General features: G+C 41.7%; 1 protein-coding gene across 1 annotated transcript in view; it reads right to left on the bottom strand.

Moving 5' to 3' along the window:
- SNTB1 (syntrophin beta 1) overlaps window positions 1-23,991 on the bottom strand; it is a 196,978-nt gene that overhangs the window by 46,726 nt on the left and 126,261 nt on the right. The window contains exon 3 of the mRNA XM_090283409.1: window positions 15,685-15,892. Coding sequence (XP_090139535.1) covers window positions 15,685-15,892 — 208 coding nt within the window. The remainder of the gene's footprint in view (window positions 1-15,684; window positions 15,893-23,991) is intronic.

The raw sequence follows: 23,991 nt of genomic DNA, 5'->3' as shown, positions 1-23,991 counted from the left end.
GTCAACAAGATGGATCCATCAATATGTTGGAGCCTGGGTCCAGAGTCTCAGCCGGGTCTCACTGGATGCAGAGGTCAGTAGCCTGGCATCAACTCTGCAGCACACGCGGAACATGTCACGCTCAAAGTGGTCATGCGGGGAGGCGACAATCATGGGGCCTCATTAAAAATTGAGGGGAGCAAAAATCCCTTGGCAAGACCCCCCAGGGCTTCACGGTTATTGATTTGCCTTTCCACTCACATGAAGAATTTATAGGGTTTATCACCAACATAAGAGAAAGTGGCATTATCATATTGCAAGGAATCAAATAGTCATCCGTCAGGGATCCAAGGAAAAGTTTAAGTATGTCTTGTTAAAGTCAAGTGTTATTTGTGTATCCTCTATATAACATAAGCTGGTTTAAATCGAATGAAGGGAAAATAATTACAGCATGTATTTCCCCTTCCTCCCTCCCCTGCCTCCTTTCTTCCTTCCCTCCTTTCTTCCTCCCATCCTCCTTCGTGGTTTCTTCTTTCCTTTCTACCAATTTCTTTCTCAACTGAATATAGTAATAAACAGCCTTTTAAAAACAAACTGTCCCAGAGCGGAGCCTCTCAAATCTTCTGCTGCCATGCATTATTTGGCACAAAAATACTGCTCACGTACCTCGCTCATATCTCCTTTTCTCGGAGGACAACAAACCCTAGCGCGAGCACAAAAACTATATTAGGAGCAAAAGGCTTCCTCAGATTTCCAGGTCTGTCATGTTTCAACATAATTACTTAACAGGCCATTCTGGGTGCGACTATCATGCTATTATTGCTAACAGTTCCTCTTTTATTTACGGGTGGAACAGTGAGGGGACTACCAGCAGTTGGTGATTGTATAGATGATTACCTGACCCATCACGGGTGCTTAAAATTTGCTTGATATTTTGCAGACCTGGTTTGAAAGAGAAAAAAAAGAAGAGGAAGAAAAAAATAACAAAACCATCCATGTTTAAAATCATAGAGCATGCAGTGTTCCCATTTTCATAAAACCACTTAAAAACGAAAGGTCAAACTAATCATTCCAAGACTGAGAATCAGCTTTCTTGTCATCACAGCTCAAAGACTAGCTTTTATGCTCAATGAGTGCACCTTTTTTGGCAGAATGCCGATGAGCACTTTGCACCATGACAACTAGGAGATGCCGCCCCCTCCCCCTCTGATGGGGCCTGTGGTCCTCCTGAAGGGGAATGCGGCTCTTGCAGAACAGGTGGGTCATGCCTCTCCTTTGGGCATGCATCCTTGTGCCCAGGCATGTGCTCACTCATCAAGAGAACAGATCTCAACTGTGCTCTGGTAGTTAAATGATGTAGAATCAGTGTGGTCTCAGGAGTGTGAAAGAAAATGATGAATGTGAAATCACTCCATCAAGAACTAAGCAGGTATTTAATTGTTGCTATGGTCTGAATAAGTGTCTCCCCACCTCCCAGCCCTAAATTCATATGTTGAAAACCTAATGCCTAAAGCGATGGTATTAGAAGGTGGGGCCTTTGGGAAGTCATTAAGATGTGAGGGCAGAACCCACATGAATGTAATCAGTGCCCTTATAAAGGAGGTCCTGTATAGGTCCCTCCTGCTTCCGTCGTATGAAGACACAAGAAGTCCGTAGCTCTGAAGAGTCCGCACCTGAACATGCTGGCACCCTGACCTTGGACTTCCAGCCTCAAAAACTGTGAGAAATGCATTTCTGTTATTAATAAGCCACCTAGTCTATGATATTTTGTTATAGCATCCCAAACTGATAAATGGTATATTCTAACTTGTATAGTTCTTAGAGTTGGGGTATCAAGGAGGCACATTTTTGTGGGACAGACATTATAATGTTCACTTTTAAATCTATTTTGGTACAGTACATAAAGTTCTAGACTGTCTTTCCTAAAAAGCGATATGCTACAGTTCTCTAACTTTTTAAAAGATAGTCCGAGCTCATAGACTGATATATACTGAGTGAAGATAGAATTAATATGTAAAACTCACTAGAACTAATAGTAAAGGGGAGCAGAGCACCTGGCCCACGGGTGAGCACTCAGAAAAGTTGTTGAATTATTTTCCATTAAGAATTTATGGCATTTAAAAAAAAAAAGTGTATGGCATTGTTTCCTCTTGCAGTTGGAATGTGGCGCCCCTAGTGGTCAGCTTTAGTTGACACAACAGCATGCCCAAACATCCCAGGCTCCAAACTCAGCTCCAGGTCCCTAGCTCTGAAAGGCCTCGAGTTGCTATCTACAGGGGTGGAGGGTGCTGAGCTGAACCAGTCGGGGTGAAAGTGAGAAACAGAAGACATTTGGACCAAGGGGGATGTCCATGTGACTCTAAAGTAAATTTTCATACATTGCCAAGAAATTGTCTTTGAAGGCAATGCTGAAGAATTCTAAAAATGCAATACAGCAGCATCTGAGTGACGGTGTAACTACCAAAGGGGGTTGCTAAGAAAGGCAGTGTCAACTAAATATATATATTCTGTGCTCCAGCCACCCAAGGTGAATGAATGGCTATTCTTAAATGAGGCTGTGCCCTTGGCACCTTTAAGCCTTTGCACATGGTAATCCTGAGGCCGGGAAAGCCTTTCTCTAGCTCATCTTTAAGATTTCAACTCAATACCTTTCTTACCCTCCTGGGCCAAGTTAGCTGATTCCTTCCTATGAGCCTTTATAGTAATTAATACAGAAATTAGAGCATGGATGGATCTATATTTGAAATTCTTAGTTTCCCTTGTCTATCTATAAGTGAGTTCCATTATAAATAATTACCCATTATAAATAGCTTCCCTAGTCCCTTACACTCACACCCCTCATTCCCTTTCTAGTAGTTATCATTATCTGAATTGTTTCTTTCTTTGTTTGCCATCCATCTCCCCTGCCGAAATGTAAGCTCCCATGCAGCCGGGACTTGTCTGATTTGTTCACTGTCGTATTTGCAGAACTTAAACCTGCCTGGCATATTGCATGTACTCACTAGTCACTCGCTGAGTGAATGAATTATAGGTGCTCAATAATGTTTGTCAAATGAGTGAGCAAATAACTAATCATCATTTGTATTTATCTGTCTTATTTAACTTAGTGTAATACCCTCCAGGTCCATCCATGTTACAGAGAGCAAGATTTTGTGCTTTTTTTCTGGCTTAATAATATCCTGTTGTGTATAGGTATTGCTTTTTTATCCATTCATCTATCAATAGACATTTATGTTATGTCCGTATCTTGCCTACTGTAAATAATGTTGCAATAAACATAGGGGTACGTATGTCTTTTTAAATTAGTGTTTTAGATATCTTAAAATGTATACTGACAAATGGAATTGCTGAATTGTATGGTAGTTCTAGTTTTAATTTTTTGAGGAATCTTCATACTATTTTCCATAGTGATCATAGCAATTTACAATTTCACCAATGGTGCATGACGGTTCCCTTTTCTCTACATCCTTGCCAAGACTTGTTATTTATTGATTTTCTGATAATCTTTCTGACAGGTGTGAAGGTGATATCTCATTGTGGTTTTAATTTGCATTTCTTTGATGACTCGTGATGTTAAGCATCTTTTAATGTGTCTGTTGTAGGCCATCTGTACATCTCCTTTGGAAACATGTCTATTCAGGTCCTCTGCCCATTTTTTATCAAATTACTCACTTTTTGATATTGAGTTGCATTAGTTCTTTATGTATTTTGGATATTAACCCCTAGACCAGTTATTTTAACCTTTTTCATCTCATGACACATAAAGTAATTACTACAATTCTGCATCACATCAAAAATATATTTTTTGCCTATCTGCCAAAAAATTGGTATAATTTTTATTGATTTATAAGCAATATAAAAATAGCAATTACCCACCCTTTTTGCTCCAAAGTGACTTTAAAAAAAATCATGTGCCTATATTGTATATAAGGATTTCTCAGTACTAAGAATTAACCAATCCAATGCAATTTTATTATACATGACCAATAAGATGTAACTCTATTCAAGGACCTATATATTTATGGTCCAAGAGAGCATTCACACGGATGGCTATTGTGGTGTTGGTTGTTGTTTGTTACTTGACAATCTAGGGGAAAAGAGGTCAGTGCCCCTGATGAGATAGTCAGGTATTGCGTGTTTAAAACTTCCGGTGGCATACTAGTGTGCTGTGTCCGACAGGTTGAAAATTGCTGACTGATACTATTGACTGCAGGTTGTCTTAGCAGGTATTGTATATCTTTGTTGGAAATTTGGGTATACAAAAGTACATGTTCATCTGAAGTTCTTGTGAAACACAGACATGCCTACACGCTCCATCTCCACTGATAAAGTCCCCTGACACACTTTTTCCCAATGGCACTAACAAGAATCCAATTTGGGTGATTTAGATTTCTCCTTCGTTCATGCCCATTAATGGAGGCGCAACTGAGCAGAAAGCAGCTCTACAGGTTGACAACTAACTAGGGAAAATGAGGTGTAGTAAAAAGTCTAGGAAACCCAACTGAGAAGAATCAGACAAATCATAGTTATACAACACTTAGTCTGTCTGCCCCTGACCACTGTGGCTTAGTTGGTTGGGTGTCATTCTGCAAAAGGAAGGGCTGTGGTTCAGTTCCTGGTCAGGGCACATGCCTGGGCTGCTATTTGGTCCCAGTCAGGACCATATGAGAGGCAACTGATCAATGTTTGTTTCATATCAAAGTTTCTCTCCCTCTCTCTCTCCCTCCCTTCCCCTCTCTCTAAAAATTAACAAATAAAATAAAAGATTTAGTCTCTCTGCAGAGCAGAGAGTGAGAAAACAAAGAGTGAGGAGTGGGGAGGTAGGTCAACATGTTTTGGAGTCCCAGTTAAATCATCTGGCAAATAAGTGCAATTATAAGTATCACCAGTGCTATTTTAAAAGTGTTTTAGGGCAGAAGGAAAATGTCAATTCTACTTAGGGCAATAGGGGCTGTGGCCAATAGATCACTATGACCAGAAACCAACTCTGATCCCACCTTTCTCCTCCTGATACTCCCCGAGGTTTCACTCTTTCATTCTCACTTCTCATTTTCCTAGAGATCGCTTCCACTCTTTGACTCTCCCTCTCTGCAAGATACTCCCACTCCCTACTCCGACCTTTGTTCTTACCGAAATTCTAGACCAGTAGTTCGCCACACTTCCCAGTGGTCCAACAGCAATGAAACTATCACATATTTGCATAATTCTGAATAGTTCTTACAGTGCTTTGCATGGATAGTCAAGTGCACCTGGTTACAGTGAATTATGCTGTGGACTGAAAATCACAGACACATAAGTTTTAGTCTCATACCTAATGTAAACTAGTGGCCTAATTATGGTCGAGTAACATAAAATTGCCAATTCGTATTCTATTATTTTTCCTGTACCTCCTAGCTCTAAAGCTCTTGTGAGAATCCATGGTTCTTGCCATGTCCAGGTGGCACAGTTGGTTGGAGCATCATCTCATGCACCAAAATGTGGTGGGTTTGATTCCCAGTCAGGGCATGCCTAGGTTGCAGGTTTTATCCCTGGATGGACCACCGATGAGTGGAGACTGATCCATGTTTCTCTCTCACATCGATGTTTCTCTCTCCCTCCCTCCCTCCCTCTCTCTCCCTCTCCCCATCTCCCTCTCTGTCTAAAATCAGTAAACATATCCTAGGGTGAGGATTAAAAAATTTAAAAAATAAGGAATCCATGGTTATTAAAGCTCATGGAACAAGTAAGGCATGTATCTGAGCTTGTGTCACTGGGGCAACAGAGCAACTAGCGATCTGTGTTTAGAGGCCATATTTTCCAACTTCTAATCTAGTGTTCTTTTCATTAAGAAGAATGATAATCCTGGCCAGTGTGGGTCAGTTGGTTGGAGCATCATTCTGTGGACCAGAAGGTTGTGGGTTCGATTTCCAGTCAGGATACATACCCAGGTTTCAGGTTTGATCCCCAGTTGGGGAGTGTATGAGAAGGCAACCAATCGATGTTTCTGTCTCACATCGATGTCTCTCTCTCTCTCTCTCTCCTTCTCTCTCTCTCTCTCTCTCTCTCTCAAAGCAATGAAAAAAATTCCTTAGGTGAGGATAAAACAATATTTTAAAAAATGATAGATTAATAGAAAATCAAGAAAAGCCCCTCAAAGACCGTCACACCTGCATCTCACTCAAAATTGACATGCTTAACATTTTCAAGTAAGGAAATCCCTAAGTGACATCAAGTTCATGGTCTGAGAGATACTAGGTGAAAGAATGATTGTTTAGAATATAGAAATGAGGGTCAGATGCCTGGACCTACCACTCTGAACACATCATGTGAAATTGTAATTTATTTCCAGAGACAGTGCATTGCAGTGTCTACTGTCAACAAGGAATGCATGTTCTGGCTGGTACCACTGGCCCACTGATTCATTCATTTGACAAACATAGATTGCCCACCTACTATTTTGCAGAAACTGCCTAGGCACTGGAGCTATAGGCCTAAATAAGAAATTGTCTCTTCTCTGGAATGTTACAACCTCCTTGGCAGAAACAGATCAAGGAATATTTGGGGGCCTTCTCCTTGACCCATTATGATAGGAAAATGAGTGGCAGTAATTCTGAGAGTCCTGCTTGACCTTTGAGGCTCCATGAAGATCCTCACTTTCATCTTACAAGACCTGAAAAAAACCAATCTGAAGGAGGTTCAAGATAGAAGATGAAATATGTTCGTTTGCGTGGCATTTGTAATATGGCAGCCTAGTCCTGTTAGAATAAAGAGCCCAAGTGAAGAATGGAAGGATGCAAAGGGAATTTCAAAGCCTAAAAAAATAATCAGTCCATGGCGTGAGGGACGAAGGAGTGAGTAAATACCAGGGTGAGTTACTAAAATTTGAATACAGTTATAAATAAAAATAAACTTCTAGGTAATGGCTGTAACAACCAGCATGTTACAGAACTACCTTATCTCTGTCCCATGTCCTTTAAGTGGAATTTTTTTCCCCATGTGAACACACCAGTGGTTTTAGTAGATATTGTTGGTCCTCTGCCAAAAATCCCTGTACTAGTTGTGTGCATACAATTCTCACCTCCTGTGGACATTGACTGCTCACAGATTAACCCTTCTGCTTCTCTAAAGAATTGCCCTTGGCTGGTGGGAGTGGTCCACAGCTAACGGCTGATTTACGGGGATATCAAATCCCGACTTCTTTGGCTTGAGGTAGGAGAGCTCTGTACTGCCTTTCATGACCCAGAGCTCCCTGTGGGATCCGGCTGAGGCTAGATTTCCACATCTGTGCTTAGCTTCCTCCCTGTCCAGCTACTTCTCTAACTCCCTTAGAGGTTTCTCCTAAGATTTGCTGTGTTGATTAAACAAAGAGGCCATTAGGCTGAGGTAGCCCACATCCCTAACCGTGTAAATGCCTCAAGGTTACCAAATCAAAACTTAAGGACAACCTACCACAAACAGCCAATTAGGCTTTAAGCTACCGCCAATCAATAATTCACAGCCAATCAATAAATCCATGTGCTTTCTGTATAGGAGTTCCCGTCAGTGCTAACTTCCTGTTTGGCCCTGCCCAACTGGAATCAATTTTGGCTCAAACCCTTGAGATTTTCAGCGTGCCTCAGTTTATCTTTTACCAGAGCCTGCCCTCAGCAATCACTCCATGAGGAGCTCCATCTCAGACTCAGCCTCTAAAGAATTCGAAGATGTTAATCAATGATTTATCTATCTGATAAAGGAAGGACAATCTATAATGCCCAGTAAGATAAAACAAAGTTTAGTGGAGTCGGCTAGCCATACAGCCAGGCACAAGAAGCTTTTTATCTCAAGTCCTATAGTCTTTTCCAGAGAGATCACATCAGTCCCACATGAGTGTGGAAATCAGCCTACAGGGACAAAACCTACAGGTCTCCATCTCCCCTCCGGGGGCAGCTCTGACATTTCCACCTCAGGGAGAATGACTCACACAACTAGACTGCACTGTAAAGTCATGTAGAAAAACGGGCATGTTTTCATGCATTCGTTATGGCTGCCTCTGCCACGTGCCCAGCCACCCATCCTGACTTTTCATCTTGATTTTTATTTGAGAGACTGGAAGATGGGGGCACTCCGAATTAGATTCCCATTGGCACGTTTACTTTAAACACTCCGAGTAGAAGACTAGCGGTAAGAGAACCAAACTGTTGCCAGGTTCTCCCCAGTCTTGCCCCATCTCACAGGTGATTCACTGGGGAACTTGATGAGTGTTTTAGAACAACACTATAGGCGTATTAGCACTAACGGCATAAACAGCCTGTGTTTCCCGCCATGGCAGAGAGTCTGATTTAGTGATGACGCAAGGCAGGGTGGCCTGGAGAGTGATTCTGGTTCCATTTGTCCGATGGGTGTTCCCTCAGCTCAGAGACTATGTTCTGCCTGGAAGGAGTGGCGGGGAATTCCCAGTGAGGTGATCTTTACACAGATGGTGGTGCTGATATATTTAGAGGCTCCAGAAATATCATTCCATTAGTTACACTGCCACGGTCTTGATTATCGGCAGCCTGTTTTATTCAAGCCCAGGTTATTTTCCATGTACACGTGGGATTGTTCTGATGCAGGTGGGCAATGTAGCTAGATAATGAAATTACTGCCTTGGTTATACTTACCTGGACCTTTTGGGGATAAATAAATTGCTGTTGCTGGATCTGAAGTTAATGATGGTCTAGCGATATATGAGAATATAGAAAAGGAATACATGAACATAGATATGTTGATAGAGATATGTTGATAGAGATGGATGAAGAGAGATAGATAAGTATAGCTATAGATAGATGGATGAATGGATAGATAGATATAGGAAGAGATGGATACATAGATGGAGAGAGAATAGGGAGATGAGGGAGAAAGAAAGAGAGAAGTGAGGGGGGATGTAGTTCTGCTATTTCACGGTTGTGCTGGACACTAAAACTGATGGTGCAAGCTGAGATCATACTAAGCAATATTAACAATCAGTGGAAAACATTAATGTTGTTCTATGGCCTTTGAAAAATTTTATTGAAACATTAAACCTTGTCTTACTGTTATCAATGCATAGGAAAGTGAAAATAAAGTAAAACTAATGTTTATTTAGTAATCTATCATTTAAAACATTAGAAAGGTTGAGAATTAAACTGCCTTAATTCCTCATCAAAAACTTAACAAGAGGAGTTTGAACAGTGCTTGTCACCTTGCCCTCATGATATGACTTACAAACACAAAGCGAGCACCTTTGCTAGGCCTGGGAAAGTTGGCATCCTCCTAAGTCTGGCTCAGCAAGGGACAGCTTCTACTTTGTCCTTTCAATGACATGAAGTAGCTCTAAAAGGTCCTTTAATGTGAAGTTTTCCACAGGCATTGCTGCATTGCTTCTTCTGGGGGGTCTTCATCCTTCCCTCTTCCTCTATGTTTAGAAGTTTCCCTTCACTAAGTTTTTCAGACTGTTTATCAGGAGGCTCTTGAACAGGATCAGTGTCTACATTCCCATGGTCCGCTCTTCTTCTATAATTCCATGGACGTTTGGTTTGAACTTCACTGCCAGAGTTACCATTTTCCATGTTGCTGCCTTTCAACTTTTTTGGACAGTTCCCTTTTCTATTGTAGCCATTCTTGTATAATGCCATGTAAATGAATCCACTGGAGACAAGGAGAAAGCACAACCACTCACTTTGCTGTCTGTCTGTCAACTGACTAACAGATGCACAGTGACCAGCCACAGACAGACACTGAGAGAAGTGACACCCTGATCACTAATCACAATGCACATCTGCTAGTTGTGGACAGTGGGGCTCGCAGCAAAGATTTTACGTTATGAAATGTAGCCACACTTAATATACCATGGTAAGTGTAATTCAAACCATGTTGTTGAGAGACTGGTGCTATCTAATTAAACCATGGAAACATGCAAAACAAAGCCAACTTTGCACATGGTTATGTATTTTATAATCTAGTCTTCCCCTAACCACTGTTATCAAAGACGATTTCAGTCTCTGTAGGTTTGAACCATTCTTTGGACTTTACCGTACGTAACAAATGCGGAGGATTATTGTGTGGAATATCAAGGGAGTGATCTAGCCAGAGAGGTTCAACTGACATAGTAGTAGACTGGCAGAATGGAGGAGAAGATGTCTTCTTCTTGATTTGTGTCATGAGAAGAAGGAAAGTAGTTGAAGATTACAATGGAGGTGGAAAGAAGAATAAATATTTTAGGAAGGGATTTTAGACTATTTTAGTCCTAGTATGTGAATTCTGCCCACTGCGGACTAAATGCTTGCGTCCCCACAAATTTCTATGCTGAAGCCCCAGTGTGACAGTATTTGGAGGTGGGATTTCTGGGAAGTAATTTAGGCCACAAAAGTAGAGCCGTCATGATGGGGTTAGTGTCCTTCTAAGAGAGTGGGCCCTTCCTCTCTGCCATGTGAGGACACAGTGAGAAGAAGGCTGTCTGTGAATCAGGAAGAGGACTTCCACCCAAACTTGACCCTGCTGACACCTTGATCTCAGACACCGAGCCTCCAGACCCGTGAGAAAAAAATTCTGCTCATTAAGCCACCCAGCCTGTGGTGTTACAGCCAATTCCAACTATGAGGATGTCCCTTATTTCCATAAAGGGAAATAAAGGATTTTGAGGGGTTTTGATATGTCTCTTAATTTCAAAACGGTGCTTTTGGTGTGTGATACTGCTCTGACACTGGGTTCTGGGGTGTCTCACCCATATAGACACATGTTCCCTGGGCTCCTCAGCTTCGTGGGCATCTCTGGGCTTGCGAATGCGAAAGAAAGGCTTCAACTCTGGCTCTGCCACTTACTAGAGAAGTGATGTTAGAAAAGTTACTCCATTCCTCCGAGTTTACCTCATAGGACAGAGATGATTTAAAGCCCATGATGGCCTGAGACAGACCAGGCACATCATAAATATTAATTACCAACTTCCTTTCCTCCGGTAACACCCTCGGGAGGCGCAGTGACGTAAGTGCTCTCGTTTGAAAGAATCTGAAGTGGATGTGAGGGAAGCCGAGACCTGAACTTGCACCTCCGCGCTTCCAACTGGGTTTTCCTGTCGTGTTGTGTTGTGTTTTTGCGTTTTCACTCCGACAAGAAATCGTCTGCAAATGGGGATAACCAAGGTTAAACAAATGCAATGCCTGACGAACTGCACACAGAATCATTCAAGAATTCTGCCATGTCCCTGTTCATAACTGGCCTTTCTGAGGAGCAAGAGAGTCAGAACTTAGCTTATTTTTCTCTTTTCTGTAACCAGACAGTTGAAAACATCTTAAGGAAAACTGTAAAAAGATGAATTTAAGGACAATGAAAAAATGTGTTTGAGGCATGATGCATTTAATAATTCAGAGTAGGGATTAGCATTTATGGGACTTTGGGGATAGACTGGAGGTTTTAATTCTTGCCAGGAATGAAAAATTTTGAGACTAAGATGTTCATGGGTAAGATTTCACATTGTGCACCTGGCTATCTACAGGTGAGGGCACCCACAGCAGAAAGCAGTATAGGACCTGTCACTATGTGTAGTTAGTTGATGGAACCAGGAAGTCACGGGGACAAGGAATACGATCCCGGTTCAAAGGCTTCTGGCCCAGCTCTGACCTTGATTTTGTAGGGAGTCCAGAGAATGGCTACTAGAGTTCAAGGAAAGATGAAAACGTTGGAATGCATGAGCTGCCGTGAATGATTTTAAAAGGTAAATAAAAGAAATTATGCTATCATAGCATTGTCCCACTCTCTAATTATTTCTCTATTTTTAGTTAGAGTGTGACTTTAGATAAAACGCCTTTCATCCTCTGGGTCTCAGATTCTCGTTTTTAGAAAGAAGAGGTTGGGTTAGCTCCCTGTCCTAGTTCACGTTGCTCTAACAGATGGCTTAAACAGCAAACATTGATTTCTCACAATTTGGGAGGCTGTAAGTCGAATAGCAGGGTGCCCCCATGGGTTCTGGTGAGGACCGCCTTCCCGGCTTGTAGAAGGCTTCCCTCTTGCTGTGTCCTTACATGGTGGAAAGGGAGAGTGCTGGTCTCTTCATCCCCTGTAAGGGTACCGATCGCATCGTGTGCACTCTACTCTCATGACCGTCTCTAAACTTAAGTACCTCCCACGGGCCCCACTTCCAAACACCATCAAATTAAGGATTAGGACTTCAGTATAGATCTTGGGGGATGCAATCAGTCTTTAGTAATCACCCCTAAGTTTCCTTCTTTCTGACTTTGTATATGAAGGTTCCCCACTGGCCACCAAGTCAAAATCAAACCATCTTTCAAAATTTTCCATAAGGATGTCATCCCAGATACCAGATTTGCCTATCACTTTCCTCCAGGATGAACCCTCGCCTCACTTTAGACAAGTCTCTGGCTTTCCCTCCCTACAAGCCATGTTAATCCATTACTTACACCCCCCCACCCCCATGCTTATTCTCCTGTCTTGGAGTGTGCTGGACTGTCTGTTTACTCAAGAACTAGCCATTTTGGGGGAGCCATTCTTTCAGTCCGCAGACCACGTCCTGTAGAGTGTAGAGGAGGTTTTAGGATTTGCACTGAACGGGATTTTAAAAGAGAAGCTGTTGTTTCATATTATTTTAGTTCATATAAATGCCATTTCTAAAAACTTGAAATTAAATATAATATGTACAAATCTTATCCCAGAGCTACTGTTATTAACCTATCAAATCAAAGATTAACGGTTTAGGAAGAGCCAAAGTACATCAATTTAAGGTAAATTGCAGCTGAACATATTTAGGGTCATACTTTATATCTTCACAATACCAGGCAAATTTCCTGATATTTATGATAATATAAGAAAACCACAGTATTAAGGATTTGCTGTTCTTTGTAACATTTTGCTAAAAACCATTCATATGTCTCCACACTAAGATTCAGTATTATATGTTTATTCAAAAGAGAATTCCAGTTTGAACTGGTTCCCATAAACTTAATCTGTGGTAACCATTTGAGAAGTTTTTAAGATGAAGGCAATAAAAGATAGTGTTGCTTCTGATACTTGTCCATAATAAATCACTATTTTTCTTATGGCTACCACATATAATATAGTTTAAAGAAATATCTGTAATGATTATCTGAAGTTATGTCAAAACAACAATAATATTCTAAAAACAAGGAGAGCTTTATGTGCCCCTTTATTACTGCTCCATGGAAATGACTAATAATGTGTCTACCGATCATTTGGGATAAACAATAACATAAGCAGATGATTTATAAGTGAGAAAATGGAACCTTTGGAAAGTTTTTCAGTATCATTAATAATGACCCAATATAATTTTCAACTATCCAAAGAATAATAACTTTAAATGCAGTTTATATTAAAAGAGATGAAAGAAAAGGACCTTTGAGTGTTAAGACCATCTCAGTCACTCAGCAGGCGGAGAAAAGTGTGTGCTAAACAGCCTCCCTGTGCCCCCAGATCCAGGCTCTCCCCCTTTCCATCCTGCTCTGTGCCCTGGGAGCTGGCCTTAACAGACTTCCTCAATGGGCCCCCTTTGCCTTTGGCTTCTAGTCAGCTTCAGCCAACAGGAGACGCCAGCAAAAGATCAGCAGCTGGGGTTGGCAGGGTGGAGTTTCTCTCCCAAAGACCACAGCTCTTAGTGGGTGGCCATTCTCTACAGCTACAAGTCTGCTCCTTTACTTGGCCATTTCAGGTTAAGGGATTGTAGTGACTACTTGCTATTGTTAGTCCTTGGGTACTTGTCCATTTTTTATTGGTTCCCGTTACCTTGGCCACAGCTTATAAGTTATTCCTGCAGTAAGTCTTTTCCAGTTATCCCCTTTGAATTTGCATCCAGCTTCTGCCAGGACCCTGAAACATACGGTTCAACTTCAAGTCCACTCAGGACCTCAACCAAGTGAGGACATCTTTCATCCCAAACAACTCTTCTTTTCTCTCTATAGTTAACACCTGTTGCTTTTGCTTCCCCAGAATCCATTTAGTCTTTTCCTTGCACAGCAGCCTGATTTTCCATTAGAAAATCACCTCTCCTCATCTCTCAGTGCACATAGCTCGGAGGAGGCTGATCTCAGCTCCAGCCCAAGGCTGATCATATGATCTAAGTCAGTTCAATCAGGCTTAGGCTTAGGATTTCTGTTGGAACTAGGTGGGCAAAGAGGCCTCTATTTCCTGAGATAGTCAACTGTAAGGAATAACACAAGCCTGGAACATCCAGCCTAAGGAAGAGAACATGCCTGAGTGTAAGCCAGCAAAGTGGAATGGGGGCAAAGAGATGGGTAGGCAGGCCTACCATTATTTGAGTCATGCCTGAAGTTTACTCATAGATACATTGTAATTACAAGAAGTGGCGCATCTCCTTTTTTGCTCTAAATGAGTTGAGCTTTCTGTCCCTCACAAGTGAAAGATCATATTCGGCCTTCTCCTAATGAAAACACATGTGTTTGGAGACTGTTATAGACTGTGACCTCTAAACGGACATCACCCAGATTTGCAGTGTTATTTTCATGAAGAACCCTGCCACATAAGGTTACGGGAGGCCACCTGTGGTTTCTGTTTATTATGATTTTGGAGCTGCCACCACCTGTGCTGACCCTTAAGTCCTTTGAAATCCATGAGAGATGGGACAATACCAAACCAAACAGTTTCACTTAGCGTTGAACTTTGTGGCTGAGCCCCATGCATGACCTGGCACAAACAAAGAACAATGATGGAAAACAGCCGAACTCTGTGTTCGCGTATTATTTTCAAGTGCCATTTGACTGGGCCTTCTCAGATGACATGGTTCACTGGCAGGAAAGCTGTTATTGTGACAATCATTATTCCCATTTACAGCCTATTAGAATGTGAGTCACTGGGAGGTCAGACTCTCCTAAAAGCCCAGTGTTCCTGAGCCCTCAAGGTCAAGTTCAAGGGACAGCAATCAGGTGTAGGGACAATGGCAAAAGCTCAACCCTTTGAAATGAACAGAAGTGTTAACTCCCAGGAGATCGCTGCAGAGCGAGTTTTACTATCTTCTATCTTTGACATATCACATAGCTTGGGAAGAGACATCAGAATGACAGTGTTAGCATGACCCCAGGTTCTTTCCACAGCTGTTTTACTCTGCCCTGAGAACAGAGACTGAGTTCTTTGTTCATTATTATACGCCCCTTCCCATTCCTGCCTAACACCATGCCTTGCACAAAATGTCATCATAAGTGATGGCATTCAAGGTCTGCTGGCTTAAGAATACAGATAAAATGTAAGATAAATGAAAAGAGTCACTATGCAGTTATTGCCCAAAGAAGTCCTTGCTGATAATATTATTGCTGTTATTTGTAAATGTATTTGCATTATTAACAAGCAGGTTCAGCAAAACCCACACAAACCCTTTTAAGCAACAATTTCAACTTCCTTACTTCCCAAGGCAACAACTCTGTTACGAGTTTAAGTCTTTTCCCTGCTCTTCATATGTAGATGTGAGAATCAAACTATCCATCCATTTACTCATTCATTCATTCGTTCATTCATTCAACAAACAGTGACCACATGCCATTGGCTACATATTGGATTATATGTGAGTAAATCAAAGTTGATTAAGACATAGCCCCTGTAAAATGCAAACTTAATGGACATGGTCAAGAAATCTAAACACACTGTGAATGAGAGAATCAGCCTATAGCATGAGGTACCTGATGTCAGTGGTTGCCACAAGTGTTGGGGACACCCTGGGGGAAATGACGATTCCAGGGGGAACATTGTCCTTACCTTCTCTGCAAGCCAGCCAAGATGCCTGATCTCTCGGCTCCCAGCAATGCCTGTTTTCCCCAGCTGCTCTCTGAGCTCAGCAATCACTCGGGTGAGCAAGTCACTGGCGTTGGAATGGATGGCACTGAACCACGCCTGGGCAGTGGCTGAGTCCTTGCTCCTTAGGATCACTGTGTGCTTAGCATCTGGAGAGTGGATTTCAAGCTGCCTAGAGAAGCAAAGAGAGATGGGTTAGGTTTTCTGGCGATCATGCTTCCTCCAGTCCTGGGCCACAAAGGTTAACAAATTCTTCATCTTGTTTTTAGACTTGGTCAGTTTTGCATGGTTTATCTTAATGGTCTCATCATTCATTCACTCGTCTTTCATTCACTGATTCATTCTCTCACTTATTCATTCATTCACTCACTCACTCGCTCGCTCGCTCCTTCATCCACAAGTACTTATTTAGGGTCCAGGTATTAGTGCAGGTACTGAGGGCATATCTATCCAAGCACCGTATCACCTAAAGTAAGGATGTCTGGTTTTCCTGTTATTGAGCTCACTGGCTGATTAGCAGTTTCATATCAAGACTTCCAAACTGTGAGCTGATATTAATTTGCCTTACCTCTCAATCCACAGAGTATTTTAATCATATACTCATATCCTTGCTGCTGCTGGCAGAAAATATATTGAAATATCTAACCACATACTTAATCTACCGCTCAGTGTTAATTGTGAGTATCTTAGAGTCAAAGACGACCAAACTTTGCATCTTTAGGAATCCTGCCTATGGCATATTTACCTACCACTTAATCCTCGGACATGTGTAGTGAAGGAGTGAAATGGCCTAGCAAGGGGTAACAATGGGAAGATGTATGCACCAAGAATGTTACATTTAAAGTCAAACACCAAAGCTTAAACCAGAACTCTGAGGGAGAGAGCTGAATACTATAATTGTGGCAAAAGGAGGAGATTCTAGACGGATGCTTTTTGTGTTTCATTTTTGATTTTGAAGTACTTACAGATTAACATGGCATGGCAAAAAATAGAGCAGAGGTCTGCCGATGTCCTTTCACCCGGTTTCTCCAGAGGATGGTTATATTTTATGCAACTATAATACAACACCAAACCCAGGAGACAGAACTTGATGCAGTCAGTGTCAGGGTGTGGCTCTATGTTATTTTATCCCGTGTAGATTCTTGTAACCACCACCTCAATCAAGGAACAGAACTGTTCCATCACCACAAAGCTCTCCCTCCAGCTACCAATGCTCCTGTCCTCACCCCCATCCCAAATCCCCAGCAACCATGAACCTGTTCTCCATGTCTATAATTCTTAGATAATTTTATTGCAGAGCAAAAAACATATTTTATTCATCCACGTATATATGTAAATAAATACCATGTACGCATTCGTGTTTGCATTAGAAAGATACAGGGATTGGAAATTCAACACTGAATAAAACGATCCATTTATTAATTTCCCTTCATCCCTTAATAATTAAGCTACTCATTATTGAGCATTTACTACGTGCCAGGCAGTGCTTAAATATTTTTATTTTATTTTATGTAATTTTCCTAATAGCCCTCTGACTGATACTATTAATGCCCTTGAACAAAAAGAAAAACTGAAATTTGCAGGGAGCGATTAATGACTTAATGACTGTATTACACTGTCTCTACTTTAGACCAGACAGCTTCCAATAAACGAGTACTCATTGTCCTCTGGGGGGTGTGATGTCCTCATCACCAGCAGACATGCCCCAAAGTGTCCTACTTAGTTCCCGAGTTCCAAAATAACAATTTTGCAGATCACCCAAAAATGAGACATCCCAAGTAACCTGGCATCATTTAGGTTTGAAACCAACCTTCTAGAGGGAGTAAATCTTTTTACCTAAAAACTTAAATTGTAGGAAAGGAATGATGTAGAAGGTGAAATGTCTCTAGGGGAGTTTTAGCAATAATTAGCCTTTTATTTATTTATTTATCTATCTATTTATTTATTTCTTTATTGGTAAGAAACTTACAAAACACACCTCCTCTTTGAGACTCCAAAGGCTTTATGTGATGAAACGGAATTCTTTAGGTGACATTTGTCCTCATCCAGAACAAAAATGTCGTGCCTCTTGGGCATTTTTTCAAAGAAATGAGCTGTCAATCTGGGGTGAGTTTTCTTCCCCTCCTGAAGCTCTTGCTTGTCAGTGAAGTTGGGCAGCCAAACCCACACTGGGATTCTCGAAAAGCATTAACAAGAGCTCAACTTGCTTTTCAAATTATTCGATCAATATCTGTAACTCCAGGAATTTAAGGCAGGCAAATATTTCTCTTATAATCTGTTCTTTTGAAAACCTGGATTTGTTTTTAAAGAAAGGACAGTTTGGGAAGCAGCCACTCCCCAGGTATCTCTCTCACACACACAAACAACTGATGTCAGCAAAAATGAAAAAAAAACCTTTTTTTCTTTGTTGAGTTGCCAACGTGCCCTTGGGGGAAAGCCAACTTGTAAACAGAGGTGCAGGCTAGTGAAGGAGGCCCAAGTTTTTGACAGCATTTATCATTATTATTGCTTTTTAAGTATGATTTTAAGTATAATATGGAGATAGAAAAGTACACTAATTAGAGTGTACAGTTCAATGTATTTTTGCACAGGGAGCACATTCATGTAACCAGTCCTTAGATCAAGAACTAGAATATTACAAGCATCCCCATCACATTCCCTTTCTGGTTAATTGTCCTTCAAAATAATCACTATTAGGATCTGTCACCGAGGATTACTTTTGTGCCAGGCAGAATGATTTTGTTTGTTTTCATCTGTTATTGTTGCCTGCGGTATGGCGAGGATCTTGGACAGTTTCTGAGGCCACGTTTAAACACTGGGCTCAATGCTTTTTGGTGGTGGTCCTCACAGTAAAGTCACAGACCAGAGGCATCAGCGACAGCATCACCTGGGAACTTACTAGAAATGCAGATTCTTGCTTCCCACCCTGGACCCACTGAATTAGGAATTCTAGGGGTGAGGCCCAGCAATCACGCTCTAGGTGAATGTGTTGCCTGCTAGAGAAAGGCTGCTCTCGGGTCCATAAGTACAAGCACTGAGCTGAGGTGGCCGTGCTGAAAAGTGAACTGACCTCCCCCCAACTCAGTCTCAGAGAAAGAACACCAAGGACACAGACTAGACAGGCCTGTGGCCTTTTATAGCCAAAAAAAAAAAAAAAAAAGAAGAAGTTCTTATTCAGACATATTCTTCAGAAACCCTTGAACAGTTTTTTTTTATAAATCATTTAATTAAATACAGATGCTTGACCCCATCCCAGACCTGCTAAGAATTTCTAGAGAGTGAAGCCCGTGAATACACATTAAATGTTCTACCAGTTATACAGATTAAGGATCATGGCAACCCCTCTAAGGCCAAGCTCAACCCCCCTAAAGAACTATGCATATCGGTGATTATCGCTAGAAGGGCAATACAACAGGGGGTTCTTGGAGAGTGCATTGGTTATGCATTGCTGAGTAACAAATTCCCCCAGAATTAAGTGGCTTAAAACCGCAAACATTGTTATCTCAGAGGAGTTTCTGCATGTCATGAATTGCAGAGTGGCTGAGCTGGGTGGCCTGGTTCAGGGGCTTCCTGTCACTTTGCAGTCAGGGTGTCAAACAGGCACCTTAAGCCTTGGCTGGGCTGTGCATCCACTTCCCAGCTGGGGTCACGTGGCTATCCATAGTAGGCCTCAGTTCCTGGCCACGTGGGCTTCTCTAGTGGCTGCTTGAGTGCCTATATGATGTGGCAGCTGGTTTTCTCCAGAGAGCAAGAAGGAACTACTATTCCCTTTATGACCTGGTCTCCAAAGTCACATACCACCACTTCTAGTTTATTCTTTTAGTTACAAGTGAGTCACTAAGTCCAATGCGTACTCATGAGGAGGAGAGTTAGGCTTCACCTCTTGAAAGAAAGAGAACCAAAGAATTTGGGGACATAGCTTTTTAAAAATATATATTTAACTTTTAAAAATTTTTTTTTATTTTTAGAGAGAAGGGAAGGGAGGGAGAAAAAAAAGGAGAAAAACATTTATGTGAGAGAGAAACATTGATCCATTGCCTCCTGCATGCACCTCAACCGGGGACTGAACCTGCACCCCAGGCATATGTCCTGACTGGGAATTGAACCGACAACCTTTCACTCTGCGGGACAATGCCCACCCAACTGAACCACATCCGTCAGGTCTGGGGATATAGCTTAGAACCATCACAGAGAGGTTTTGAATGAAGTACTATTCTGAAAAGAGTCTGTTCCAAATGTAAAGGGAGAATGGAGTGTTTGGGAACTGTAAACCAGCAGCCTATAAAGAGCCTGTGGATTTGGGTGAAGAAGAAGACCATTCTTTCTGACCGAGCTGCAGCTCCCAGTTATAAAATGAGACAGACTGTGGACTCAGGAGAGGGGTCAGTGACAACAGGAGAGATGAGAGAGAACCTCTCATTGACAGCATATGGGAGCAGCATGAAGCCACCAAAAATGAAGGTGGGTTAAGAACTGTTGGCTGGTCTGGCACAGAAAAGATGTCTATTATTTGTGCAAGGAATAAATTAGGAAGTCAGCAATCTACATTCACTTTCCTTTACCCCCAAAAAACCAAAGTGAAAAAAGGAAGAAGAGTACAAACATTTCCTTTTAACACCAATGAGCTCTACTATCTAAAGCAAACAGTAAGTACCTGGTAGCACCAAAGTCCCCAGAACCTCTGAGTGACAACTCAAGATTCTAGACAAGGTCAAGTGGTAATTATATATATATATATATATATATATATATATATATATATATATATATAATCTTAGCACATTACCAAGCAAAAGTCTCAAATACAGACACTTTGGCCTCATGTGTTATTTAATCCAGTGTTACATACTTTTTAGAGTATGAAGAGATAGAGATAAAAATTTCACACCTGGCCTGGCTATGCAGTGGTTCTTCTAGTAGCCCATTTTCTCTCCAATTAAAAGCCCATGTGCTAAGAGGTAGTTAGTTGTTAAGCACAGGGATTTGGGGATTCAGTCTGGCTCTAAAACTTGTTGGCTATGAGGCCACAGGCTAGCTACTTAATTTCCCTAAGCCTCAATTGCTTTATCTATGAAATGGCTCAATACACTTGCCTCTCAAGATTATTGGGAAGACTAAATAAGGTAATAGATACATGGGATGTCACAGTGCCAAGCTGATCTTGATTGATCCTAGTTTATATTCTAGTTTACAATGAAGAGTCTTCCCAAATTTGTACGGTAAAATGGCAGCGGGCCAAATAGGTGGGGAGAGTCCTCCAGGGTGGTCTCTGGTTCAACTCTTTTTGGTGCTGAGACTTGGAGGAAAATGTGAACCCCAGGAAAAACAAAACAGTTATGCAAGGACTATTTCTAACCTCCAGGAATGGAAAATAGCACTTTAGAGAGAGATACATGAGTCTTTTATGAGATACTGAAAGATCTGGGACAAACCTGATTAATACATCGCCCCTCATACCATCTACCTGTTTGTTTTACCTACAAGAGCTATCTGAGGAACCTGTCGGGAGCACAAGTTGGTATGAGTTGTGGCCATCACTAGAGCTACCCCCATCTCTTGAAACCCCTTTGCTCACTCAACTGCCTGAGCCTAACCAGGGACTACAGGGGTGAAAAAAAGGGGGGAAATGGTTCCACCTTTGTCTTTTGCTGACAACTAGCCCAAAAGAACTCTTTTGAGTCATCAAATAACTCACATCACTCATTCTTTTAAAAAGGTCACTTCAACTTGGAAGGAGATAAAAATAAGGAAACGAAGTAAAAAGAGGGGAGGAAGGAGGAGGGAGAAGAAGAAAAGGAAAATAAGAAAAACTCAACGGTGGAAGGATATCTAAGTGATGTGTGAAGACGCCACTGTGGCTGGGTGTTTGAGGTCATTATCATTAAAGAACCAAAAGTGCCTAACGCAGTGGAAGTGAAAATGGCATGGGGCAGTATAGTGAGAGCAGTTCCATATCCTTGGTGGAAAAATGATCTCTATAAATGCTTGGAAATGTGGAGACTATGCCCGGAGAGGTTTGCAGGCTGGTTCAGTCGGGAAGGAAATTGAGTGACAGGAGGACAAGATCAGAAGGGAAACTTTCCCTTGTGTCCTCTGAATTTTGTTCCAGGTGCACCCACTGTGTACGCACTGAATCTGTATGAAAGAGGAGGTGGGGGAGGAGACAGAGTAGCAGTTCTGGCCTGTTGGTTAAATAACAAGTCCAAGCTCTGTCATTCATAAACTATGCTTCCTTGTGGACATCTCTGGTGCTTTCTGCCCAGTGTTCATTCCTCCCTTTTCTAGTAACAGGCCTTACCCCTATTCTTAGTCTATGTGTTTTGGGGGCTTGATGATTTGAGGGTGGTAGGTGTGATCCAATCTGGACCGGGGAGATTCAGGCCCAGGACTTCTGTAAGAATCATTGTTAAGAAGACTTTTTTCCCCCTCATTATATATACTGAGGGTCAGATATAGTCAAGGATCCACTGATGGCCATCTTGCCTTCAAGAGGGGAGAAAAGGAGAGTGGAGAGATGAGAGACCTGGATCCGGAGTTCATATCTGACACTCAGTATATTTTTGCCTCTTGCTTTTACGTTTCTTTTTCGGCTTAAGCCAGTTTAGGTTGGGTTATTATCAAATATGACTAAAAGTCCTAACTCGTACACTGACCACAAATAGGTCACTTAATTTCTATGAGCCTTGAGTTTCTCTATCCTCTATAAAATAGGACTGATGATGATGATGAAATTGATATTAATGATTATAATGAAGGTGATAATAATAACCTTCACGGGTTACCAGAGCATCAAATGAGATCATAATTGTGAAAGTGCTTTGTGACTTGTAAAGTTAGAAGTGGTCATTTATGCTTTTGACATTGTAAGACTCATATTGGCTCAGCCGCCGGGAAAAGAAACATCAGGGAATACAATGCTTTTGTATTGTGTTTTGTATTTACTGAGTCTCTCTCTTAGCTACACTATTAGCAAAGAGACAGGCATGCATATCGGAACAGAAAATCCCGGTAAGTCTCCTGGGTTACAAATTAAAGTTGGAAACACGCAACAGCGATCTCTTCACACATGCGCACAAAGATAGGTTGTATTTGCGAGTATTCCAGAACACTCACAGGTGTTTAGCATGTGTTGGGTGACACAGAGGCAAGTAAAATACATGCTCCCCATGTGTTAAATAGCATCCCTGCCCCCTCCCCCAATTCATGTCTACCCAGAACCTGAGATTGTGACTGATTTAGACAGAGAATGTTTGCAGAAGGAATTAAAGTAAGGATAGCGGTGAGATCCTTTTCTCATTAATCTACCTGCTGGATGAGGATGGGTCCTAAATTCAATGGAAGTGTCATTATGAAAGACAGAAAAAATACGGAGACACAGAGAAGAAGGCAGTGTGAAGACGGAGGTAGAGCCTGGACTGATGCCTCCATAAGCCACGGGATACCAAGGATCCGCCAATCACCAGGAGCTAGGCTAGGAAGGAGGGGTGGGGTGGTTTCTCCCTCAGAGTCACCAGAAAGAACCAATCCTGCCAACTCCTTGATCTCAAGCTTCCAGCCTCCAAAACTGAAAGAGAATAAATTCCTGTTGTTTCAAGCTTTCCAGTTTGTGCCCACTTTGATATGGAAATCCTAGAAAATTAATACAGCATGTTAACTATCTTCCTGGGCACAACTAAATGGGGACCACACTAGTGTTTAAAATACGTAGATGCTAAAAGTAACTTCCAAGATGTAGGTAACTGAGAACTGTGGCGATCATGCTTTCAGAAATTTCAAAAGGCTTCTCTTTGGCAAAAAGAAAAAAAGTCTCTCATGTATGTTCAATTCTATAACCCAGAAAGAAGAGGGGACCTTTCTGACATGCAGAACATGCATTAAGCACCTGGAAGTACGTTGGCCCATAGCAGGCCTCTGCTCGGTAAGCAGGGTGCCTTCCACTACCTTCTTGGCATAAAAAAATATATCTTGACAACTTCCTTGCCAGCTGGTGAGTCCTATATTTCTGGAACTGAGAAGGAGGAGGGAGGAATGGAGAGAGGGAATGAAGGAGCAATAAAGCCAGGCAGGCTGACTGGGGCTATTTTCAGCAGGCCAGTCGTTTCTAATTCCTCTTTCGTTCCCCCGTTGAACTGACCACCGCTTGATGAATTGTGTTTATCTGTAGTTCAGCGATAAAGTTCTCTTTGAATTCCCTGCTGAATAGAAATATTTAGGGCAATGCCACAGCTGTGTTTATTCTCACACTCCACCACGGTTATGTAAATACTGCCT

This window comes from Furipterus horrens, unplaced genomic scaffold (assembly GCF_987537825.1).
Source record: "Furipterus horrens unplaced genomic scaffold, mFurHor1.1.pri manual_scaffold_7, whole genome shotgun sequence".
Taxonomy (NCBI): domain Eukaryota; kingdom Metazoa; phylum Chordata; class Mammalia; order Chiroptera; family Furipteridae; genus Furipterus; species Furipterus horrens.
Note: the sequence above shows the minus strand (reverse complement) of the source record. Positions and strands in the feature narration are given on the sequence as shown.